Source organism: Gopherus flavomarginatus, chromosome 23, assembly GCF_025201925.1.
Source record: "Gopherus flavomarginatus isolate rGopFla2 chromosome 23, rGopFla2.mat.asm, whole genome shotgun sequence".
Classification (NCBI taxonomy): Eukaryota; Metazoa; Chordata; order Testudines; family Testudinidae; genus Gopherus; species Gopherus flavomarginatus.
In genome coordinates, this window is record NC_066639.1 from 15,829,802 (window position 1) to 15,839,766 (window position 9,965).

Consider the following 9,965-nt stretch of genomic DNA (forward strand, 5'->3'; position numbering starts at 1 on the left):
TGCTCTAACCCACCAGCTCCCACTGCCAGGGAGAGAACCCAGGAGTCCTGGCTCCCAGCCCCCCCCTGCTCTAACTCACCAGCTCCCACTCCCCTCCCAGAGCCGGGGAGAGAACCCAGGAGTCCTGGCTCCCAGCCCTCCCCTGCTCTAACCACCAGCCCCCGCTCCCCTCCCAGAGCCAGGGAGAGAACCCAGGAGTCCTGGCTCCCAGCCCCCCTACTCTAACCCACCAGCTCCCACTCCCCTCCCAGAGCCGGGGAGAGAACCCAGGAGTCCTGGCTCCCAGCCCCCCCCCTGCTCTAACCACCAGCCCCCGCTCCCCTCCCAGAGCCGGGGAGAGAACCCAGGAGTTCTGGCTCCCAGCCCCCACTCCCCTCCCAGAGCCAGGGAGAGAACCCAGGAGTCCTGGCTCCCAGCCCCCACTCCCCTCCCAGAGCCGGGGAGAGAACCCAGGAGTCCTGGCTCCCAGCCCCCACTCCCCTCCCAGAGCCGGGGAGAGAACCCAGGAGTCCTGGCTCCCAGCCCCCCCTGCTCTAACCACCAGCCCCCGCTCCCCTCCCAGAGCCGGGGAGAGAACCCAGGAGTCCTGGCTCCCAGCCCCCCCTGCTCTAACCCACCAGCCCCCACTCCCCTCCCAGAGCCGGGGAGAGAACCCAGGAGTCCTGGCTCCCAGCCCCCCCTGCTCTAACCCACCAGCCCCCACTCCCCTCCCAGAGCCAGGGAGAGAACCCAGGAGTCCTGGCTCCCAGCCCCCCCTGCTCTAACCCACCAGCCCCCACTCCCCTCCCAGAGCCAGGGAGAGAACCCAGGAGTCCTGGCTCCCAGCCCCCACTCCCCTCCCAGAGCCGAGGAGAGAACCCAGGCGTCCCCCCTCTGCAATTCTCTAGGGAGCGGGTGGGCGGGGCCTCCTTGGTGGTGACAGGGTGCCTCTGGCCAATCAACGCGGAGTCAGAGCCACCAGACGCTTTCTACCCGCGCCATGGCTCCGCAGGACTACAGCTCCCAGCACCCTCCTGGCAGGAAGTCCCGCCCAACGCCGGAAGTGAGGTCGTCGCGCCGCGAGCCGGGGCTGGGGGGACTCCATCTCCCGGCGTGCCCGGCAGGGGCGGAGGGGCAAGCGCGCCGTCGCGGCGCGGTGGCTGCTGGGAGTTGTAGTCCTGGGCCGGCCGCGTGCGGGCGGGGGGAAGCGGGGCCGCGGACTCCATCTCCCGGGGTGCAGCGCGGCGGCGGGGCCGCCGGGTGCGGCGAGGGGGGGAGCCAAGGGGGCGGCCGGGCGGGGCGGGGAGCGGAGTCGGGCGGCACCGGACGGAGGGAGAGAGCGGCCCGGGGTGCGAGCCCCGCGCGGGGCGGCGAGGCCATGGCGGAGCCCAGCCCAGAAGGTGCGGGGGGGGGGGACAGCCGGGGGGGACTTGGGGGGACAGCGGGGCCGGGGGGGGCGGAGCTGGGGGGCAGAAAGGGGGGAGCTGGGAGTGGGGGGGGCTGTGTGGGGGAGACCAGCTCCTGGGGGAGTGGGAGGGGCACTGGCCCTGGGGAGAGGGGGCGGGAGCTGGGGGATTGGGGGGCACAGTCGGGGGGGGGAGATTGGCCCTGGGGAGGGGGGCCGGAAGAGGAGGATCTGGGGGGCACAGCGTGTGGGGGGAAGACTGGAGCTTGAGGGGGGAGAGGAGAGCCGGGAGTGGGGGGGGGGATCTGGAGATCTGCCGGGGGGGGCGGGAGCTGGGGGGCAAGGGGCGCAGTAGGGGGGCCGGGAGAGGGGGAGCTGGAGGGGAACAGCGTGTGGGGGGAGAGGAGAGCTGGGAGTGGGGGGGATCTGGGGCTGTGCCTGGGGGAGGGAGCTGTGTATGTGTGGGGGGGAGACCAGCTCCTGGGGGAGTGGGAGGGGCACTGTCCCTGGGGAGGGGGGGCGGGAGCTGCAGGAGATCTGGGGGATTGGGGGGCACAGTCGGGGGGGGGAGACTGGCCCTGGGGAGGGGAGCCGGAAGAGGAGGATCTGGGGGGCACAGCGTGTGGGGGGAAGACGAGAGCTTGAGGGGGGAGAGGAGAGCCGGGAGTGGGGGGGGGGGATCTGGAGATGTGCCTTGGGGAGGGAGGGCAGGGAGCTGGGGGGGCGAGGGGGAGCTGGAGGAGATCTGGGGGGCACAGTGTGTGTGGGGGGGGAAGCCCGGAGCTGGGGAGGCGTCAAGGGGGGAGGGGCGCAAGAGGCACAGTAGGGGGCCGGGAGATCTGGAGCCGGAGGAGATCTGGTTGATTGGGGGGGCACAGCGTGTGGGGGGGGAGACTGGCCCTGGGGAGGGGGAGCTGGAGGAGATCTGGCGGGGGGCAGAGTTGGGGGGAGCCCGGAGCTGGGGAGGCGGCAATAGGCGAGCGGAGGGGGGGCGCAAGGGGCACAGTAGGGGGCTGGGGGATTGGGGGGGCACAGCGTGTGGGGGGGAGACTGGCCCTGGGGAGGGGGAGCTGGAGGAGATCTGGCGGGGGGCAGAGTTGGGGGGAGCCCGGAGCTGGGAGGGCGGCAAGAGGCCAGCTGGGGTGGGGGGGACACTGGCCCTGCGAAGGTGGGGTTGGGGGGGGCCGGGGGGAGCTGAGGCGCCGTGTGTGTGTGTTGGGGGTGCACAGCGGTGGAGGGGGGTGGGGGCTCGGGGGAGCATGGCGGCGGCGGGACTTAGGGGGTAGGACCCGGGGGGGGCGGGGAGAGGCGTCAGACCGGTGTTGGGGGGCAGGATCGCGCGGTTGGGGGGCTCGGAGGAGCTGCGGGAGAGCTGATCGCCGTGGGGGGGGGAGATTGGGGGGCTGTAGGGAGCTGAGTGGGGGGAGGCTAGAAGAAGCAGGGGGCTGGGGGGCCAGAATATGGGGAGGGAGAAGCTGGGGGGCTGGCAGGAGGAGAAGGGGGGTGCTTGAAGCGGGGGGGAGGTCATGTGGGGGGGGCAGGAAGGCGAAGCTGGAGGAACCGGGGTGAAGGGGGGGAACACGAGAGGGAAACCATGGCGAAAACCTCTGCTGGGAGGGGGGCGGAGACAGGAGCTGGAGACTCAGTGTGTGTAGGGGGGGGCTGGAGAGGGGGGCGATTGGGGGATGGGGAGGGTGCCCCAGAGCTGGGGGGGTTGGAGCTACGGGGTGCTGTCCAGAGGGGAAGGGGCAGAGGAGGGTGGGGGGAAGGAGCCGCTGGGGGTGGGGGGAGGCTGGCGGCAGCCGGAGGGGGGGGTGTTTGGTGGAATATTAACCATGGAGCTGAGCCGGGGTGGGGGTGGAAAGCCGGGGAGCTGGTGGGGGGGGAGGCAGGGAGACAGGGCTGTGAGGGGGGGTACAGAAGCAGGGAGATGGGGCTGGGGGGTGCTAGGGAGCAGTGAGGGGGGTTGGTTGGTGGCAGGGGGGAGGGGAGGAGTTGTCGGTGAGGGTGGGGCAGCTGAGCGGGGGGAGGAGCTGGCAGTGGAAGGGGTGGGGGGGCTGGGAGGCGCGGGGGGGGGGGAGGGAGCCAGGCCACGCCCCGAGGTCCTGGCTGGGGACGGGGGAGGGGTAGTTCCTCTCCCCAGGGGCATCTTCTTTGCAGGCCCCGGCCCCCCCCAGCCAGGTCTCGACCTGGGGGTGGGCTGGGGAGACGGGTGGGGATCTTGAGGGGGGGTGTCTCTGTCCCGGGGAGGGGGGCTGAGGTGGGGGTGTCCCAGGGTGGGGGGAGGAGTGGGGTCTGTCCCCAGGAGAGCTGTGGGGGCAGGGTCTTGCATGGTGTGTGTGGTGGGGGGGAATGGAGTGTGAGGACACCGGGGGTTGTGTGTGTGGGGGGCGGGGGATAAAGGCCCAGCCCCCCAAGTCTGTGGGGTGGTAGAATCCCAGACATTGGGGGCGGGCGTCTGAGAGGGGGCGAAAGGGGCAGGGAAGGAAGGCTGCTGACCCCAGACCGATGCGGGGGAAAGGGGTGAAAACCCCCCCAAACTTACCCGCCCCCCCATTTATTTTCCAGATCCACCCCCGAACCTCAAAGCGGAGACGCAGGTGAGTCCGGGCACTTCCCTGCCCCCCACACTGGGGTCCCACATGCGGGTGGGGGGACGGAGGCCCCCTCCTTGCCTGAGGCCCCTTCCCCTCCCAATTCAGGTGTGGCTCCTAGGTGGGGGTGGGGTGGCCCTGGGGGTTGGGAAGGTCTATTCTGTTGCAACCACGTCCCATCACAAACACTTGGACATGTGGCCGCTGCAGCCTCTCCTGGCCCCGGGCACTGGACCCCTCCCAGAGCCGGGGGCGGGGCGGGAGAACCCAGGAGTCCTGGCTCCCAGCCCCCGCTGCTCTAACCCACCAGCCCCCACTCCCCTCCCAGAGCTGGGGAGAGAACCCAGGAGGCCTGGCTCCCAAGATCTAGTGTTTAAGGGTTTGGGGGGGTTGGGAGCCAGGCCACCTGGGTTCTCTCCCCAGCTTGGCCTTGCTGTGTGACTAGCATCTCGGGGTGTGATTAACCCCTGGGACGCAAGAGCAGGGGGGTAGCGCTTCATTCCCCCTAACGTGTCTCTGTTTTCAGCCCCCCGAGAAGCGGCGGCGAACTATTGAGGACTTCAACAAATTCTGCAGCTTTGTCCTGGCCTATGCTGGCTACATCCCATCCACCAAGGAGGTGAGCGACTCGCTTAGCCCCCATGGACCTGTCCCCTCTAGGGCGCTGGCTCCCCTCTGGCCCCAGGGCGGGGACTGGCTGGATCAGGGGGGCAGGGAATGGGGCAGGGGCCTGTCCCCTCTGGGGGGCGCCGGCTCCCACCTGGCCCCAGGGCAGGGACTGGCTGGCTCGGGGGGCAGGGAATGGGGCAGGGGCCTGTCCCCTCTAGGGGGCACCAGCTCCCACCCGGCCCCAGGGCAGGGACTGGCTGGCTCGGGGGGGCAGGGAATGGGGCAGGGGCCTGTCCCCTCTAGGGGGCGCCGGCTCCCACCCGGCCCCAGGGCAGGGACTGGCTGGCTCAGGGCAATGGGGCAGGGGCCTGTCCCCTCTAGGGGGCGCCAGCTCCCATCCAGCCCCAGGGCAGGGACTGGCTGGCTCAGGGGGGCAGGGAATGGGGCAGGGGCCTGTCCCCTCTAGGGGGCGCCAGCTCCCACCCGGCCCCAGGGCAGGGACTGGCTGGCTCAGGGGGGCGGGGAATGGGCCAGGGGCCTGTCCCCTCTAGGGGGCGCCGGCTTGGGGTGGGAAATGGGTCGGTGCCAGGGGCACTCCAATTTCCAGTCCTATCATGATCTACTACATGTCCCAGCAGTCCCTTCTGGGAGCCCCCCCCCAGAGAACAGGATTCTGGGATACATAGGCTTTTCCATAGGCCCCTGCCTTGTTTTCTGGCCTCAGAAAACTACATGTCCCAGCATGCCTTGCAGCCCAGCCATTTAGCTAAGAGGCTGGAGCAGGGGACTGTGGGAGCTGTAGTGTCGTCAGCCTGGCTGCCTAGAGGACATGTCCGCATGGGCGGGGCTTGCCAGCAGCATTGCATGGTGGGACATGTAGTCTTTCCGGCAGCCCTGCACGAATGGTGCATGCTGGGAAGAGCGGAGCCTGAGGCCCATTGCATTCTGGGAGAGCGGGCAACACCCTCCCCTGACCCGGGCTGCAGTGCATGCTGGGAAGACGCCCAACGCTCGCCCCCGGCATGCTAGGCGGGTGGCCCAGGGACCATGCCATAGGTTGGCCTCCGCTTCTCCTTGCCCGCCCCCCTCCCTAATCTGCATCCCCCCACCCTACCCAGGAGAACGACTGGACCCCTTCGGGCTCCAGCTCCCCCCTGCGCCCGGAGAGCGTGGCGGACAGCGACGGCTGGGAGTCGACCCACTCGGACCTCCACACCATCGAGACCTTCGTCAAGAAGGCCAAGTCCTCCAAGAAGAAGGCCTTCCGCCGGCTCAAGGCGGACAGCTCCCTGCTGGAGAAGATGAGGCTCAAGGACTCCCTCTTCGACCTAGATCCGGCCAGCCGGCAGCCGCCGGCGCCCCGGGCCGGCCCGCTGGGGGACAAGAGGAAGGAGAAGCGCTGCCGGCGGGCGGGGGCGGCCCCCGAGGCGGCCCGGCGCGGCCGGGGGGACTCGGCGGGCGAGAAACGCTCGCGCATCAAAAAGAGCAAGAAACGAAAGTTGAAAAAAGCCGAGAGAAGCTCAAGGCCTCCCTGAGCGAGACGGACTCGGAGGAGGAGGGGGCTGGGGGGGCGGCGGTGCTGGGCCGGGGCGGGGAGGAGGAGGCCCCGTCCCCGGAGGAGCTGCTGCCCGAGGGCGGCTTCCCGGAGCCCAAACTGGGGGGCGGGGAGGGCAAGGAGTGCGGCAGCACGGAGACCAGCCAGGACGGCGACGGCAGCTCCAGCGAGGGGGAGATGCGGGTCATGGACGAGGATATCATGGTCGAGTCAGGTGAGGGGGCCGGGGCCTCCGGGCCTGTTCTCCCGTGGGGCCAGGCGCCGGCGGGGGGTGGCGCTGCGGGGCGTGCTGGCACGGCGGGAGGGGAAGGCATGGTGACGGACAGGGTGGGAGGTGGCTGGCCACAACTTTGCTCTGCCTCTGCTCCCTGTGGTGCTGGGAATGGAACCCAGGAGTCCTGGTTCCCAGCCCCCCCCGTTCTAACCCATCAGCCCCACTGCCCTCGCAGAGCCAGGGAGAGAACCCAGGAGTCCTGCCTCCCAGCCCCCCTGCTCTAACCCACCAGCCCCCACTCCCCTCCCAGAGCCGGGCAGAGAACCCAGGAGTCCTGGCTCCCAGCCCCCCTGCTCTGACCCACCAGCCCCCACTTCCCTCCCAGAGGTGGGGAGAGAACCCAGGAGTCCTGGCTCCCAGCCCCCCCTGCTCTAACCACCAGCCCCCACTCTCGATGACGGTGTAGAAGTTCTCGTCCCGCACAAGCCAATGGGCGCGGGGTGAAGCGAACCGGCCAGGGACGGGCAGACAGGGCAAGACGACGCGAATGGCTTGAAATTTTGGGGCCGTTCGCGTCGCGAGAGACCAGCTGAAGAGCTCAGACTCTTTAACTGGATGCTGGCTGGGGAAACTGAGGCACGGATTGTGCCAGGGGTCTGCGGCAGGGCTGGGAATTGAACCCCGGGGTCCCGAATCCAAGCCCGCCGCCGTCTTTTGAGTAGTTAAAGGAAAAAAAAAAATGGTGTATTCAGCCCTCCCATCATCAGGCAGATGATACCTGATGCTCCAGGCCCCACGTCCCTCCCAGAGCTGGGGCTAGAAGCCGGGAATCCCGGCTCCCGGCCTGGCTTTGTAATGGGCCGTGTCAGGCTGTGGCACGTCAGGGGTGGAGGGGAGGGGTCCCTGCGCGGTAGCCGGGGGTGCCAGCCACATTGGGGAGTGGGACGGACACCTGGGGCTGGAGTTCGTCATGCCCCGGGGGCAGGGGGAGCTGTGATGCCGATGGGGGCTAGGCTAGGCATATGGGGGTGGGAGGGGCGGGGCTAGGGGAGCTCTGATGCCCCCCGAGCTCTCCCCCCGCCAGGCCTTGACCCCCGGCTCGTCTCTGCCCCCCAGGAGACGACTCGTGGGACCTGATCACCTGCTACTGCCAGAAGCCCTTCGCCGGGCGGCCCATGATCGAGTGCAACCAGTGCGGCACCTGGATCCACCTCTCCTGCGCCAAGATCAAAAAGACCAACGTCCCCGACATCTTCTACTGCCAGAAGTGCAAAGAGGGGGCCCGCAAAGCCGCCGCGCCGGCCCCCCGGGGCGGGGGGGAGCCCTAGAGACTGGGCCCCACACGGCCACCGAGCTGGAACCCAGCTGGACTCTCCCCCTCCCCTACCCCCGGATCGCCCCGAGCAGAGGGGAGATTCGCCCCCACATCTGTGTGCTCACATTGCCCCCGCCCCCGGCGGATGGGGATGGGGAAGTGAAACTGAGCGGCTGCTCTTTCCAGCCCCAGCAGATGGGGCGGGGAATTGGGGGTGCTCCCCCCCGGCCCCCCTTCCTGGCTGTAAATATAGAAGGAAAGTGGAGGGGTTTATTTTGTGTGTTTTGTTTTTAAATCTTCCCCTTCCTCCCCCAACCCCGGTTTCCTTTTTCAAATGGAGACTTTACTCCTGCCCCCCCAAGTAGGTGGCAGAAGTGGGGTGCAGGAGGGGGGCAAATCAACAAAAAAAGGGGGGGGTTGGTCAAGTTCCCACTAAGGGACCTGTTTTGAGGCTGGGCCAGTTGGTTCGAAAGACGCCCTCAGCCAGCCCCCCACCCAAGTGGCGAGGGGGGGCCCTGCCGGCAGTTGGGGGGCCCTCGCCGGACGAGGAGCAGTGGAGGGGGGTGCTCTGAGAGGGTCTCTGAATAGACGGGTGCAGATTGAAGAGTGGGGGGGGGGCGGCGCCAGACCTTGCTTGCCCCTAATAGCTGCAGTGTCTCCTCCCCCACCCCGAAAAAGGAGACCAGATCTCAGCCCCCCCCCGCCCCCTCCAGATGGTTCTTTAATCTGTGTTTCTTTTTTGGGGGGTGCAGTTCCAACCCCCCCTTTGTTTTAATAATATTTTGCAGCTTAAATGTAAATAAATAACGTGGACCCTTTTGCGTTTGTACAGAATGGAGCTGCCCTCTTTTCTATTGGGGGGGGTGTCGTGGGGCCTTGTTGCCCCTAGGGGGGTGGAAGCAGATGCCCCCCAGGCACTCACAAAGGGGGGTGGGGGAGCTGGGGCTTTGGCCACGGTTGTCGCCCAGACGCGAGCCCTCGACTGGGAAGCGGGAGCAGGGAAAGGCAGCGTCGAGGTTTGTGTAGGACCTGCTGTAAACATCCCAACCAACCTGCTTGTCACAGCTCACAAAGCTCCTGTGTATCAGGCTGGACCCCATGGACAGGGGGCGCTGTGTGTGGGGGGGGTACTGGGTCCCCCCCCAGCGCCTCCTGCTGGGGAGGCCACTAGGGGAGCTCAGACGAGCCACGTGGCCGCTCTCTGCCTCAGTTTCCCCTCGGGACAAGGGGTGTGGTAGGAGTACCTGGGAGAGACCAACTCTGCCCGCAGCTGGGGAGGGGGAAGCAGCAGGGGTGTCACGAGTCTCGTGTCTGTCTAGCCTCTGCGGCTCCCCAGTGCACCCCCCCCGCTCCCCTGCCTAGCCCCCCCACCTCTTCCGTCTCCCCTCCCCCACTTCCAACCTGACTCCCCATCGCTCTGATGCTCCCCTTGCTCTCCCCTCCCTACCCCCCAGCCCTCGCTGATTCCCCTGACACCCCTCTGCCTCCCTCTCCCTAACTTCCTCCCTTTGCCTCCCCCTTCTGACCCCCTCCCCTCTTCCTCCTCTGCCTCCCCCTCTGGCCCCCTGCTTCCCCCTTCCCCCCCGTGCCTCCCTCCTCTGCCTCCCCTCCCCTTTCCCTCTGACCCCCCGGTGCCCCCTCTTCCCCCTGTGCCGCCCCCTCCCCCCTAACTCCCCTCCCCCTCTAACTCCGCTCCCCCACCCTCCCCCTCTGACCCCCCGGTGCCCCCTCCCGCTCTGACTTTCCCCCTCAACTCCCCTCCCCTCCCCTTTCCCTCTGACCCCCGGTGCCCCCTCCTGCTCTGACTCCTGTCCCCCCTCTTCCCCTTGTGCTGCCCCCTCCCCCCCAACTCCCCTCCCCCTCTGACCCCCCCGGTGCCCCCTCCCGCTCTGACTCTCCCCCTCAACTCCCCTCCCCTCCCCTTTCCCTCTGACCCCCCGGTGCCCCCTCCCGCTCTGACTCCTGTCCCCCCTTTTCTCCCTCTGCTTCCCCTCCCCCTCTGACCCTCCTGTGCCCTCTCCCCCTCTGCCTCCCCTCCCCTTTCCCTCTGACCCCGGTACCCCCTCCTGCTCTGACTCCTGTCCCCCCTCTTTCCCCTGTGCCGCCCCCTCCCCCCCAACTCCCTTCCCCCTCTGACCCCGCGGTGCCCCTCCCACTCTGACTCTACCCCTCAGCTACCCTCCCCTCCCCTTTCCCTCTGACCCCCGGTGCCCCCTCCTGCTCTGACTCCTGTCCCCCCTCTTTCCCCTGTGCCGCCCCCTTCCCCCCAACTCCCTTCCCCCTCAGCCCCCCCG

The 9,965-nt window shown here is 68.7% G+C and overlaps 1 protein-coding gene across 1 annotated transcript; it reads left to right on the forward strand.

Annotated features, from left to right (window-relative positions):
* Nucleotides 1–979: 979 nt before the first annotated feature.
* On the forward strand, nucleotides 980–8,490 carry PHF23 (PHD finger protein 23). Its single transcript, XM_050933609.1, is given in 6 exon segments — nucleotides 980–1,379; nucleotides 3,953–3,984; nucleotides 4,505–4,597; nucleotides 5,706–6,117; nucleotides 6,120–6,356; nucleotides 7,473–8,490. Coding segments are annotated over 6 exon segments (1,386 nt in total). The 3' UTR covers nucleotides 7,685–8,490.
* Nucleotides 8,491–9,965: the final 1,475 nt, after the last annotated feature.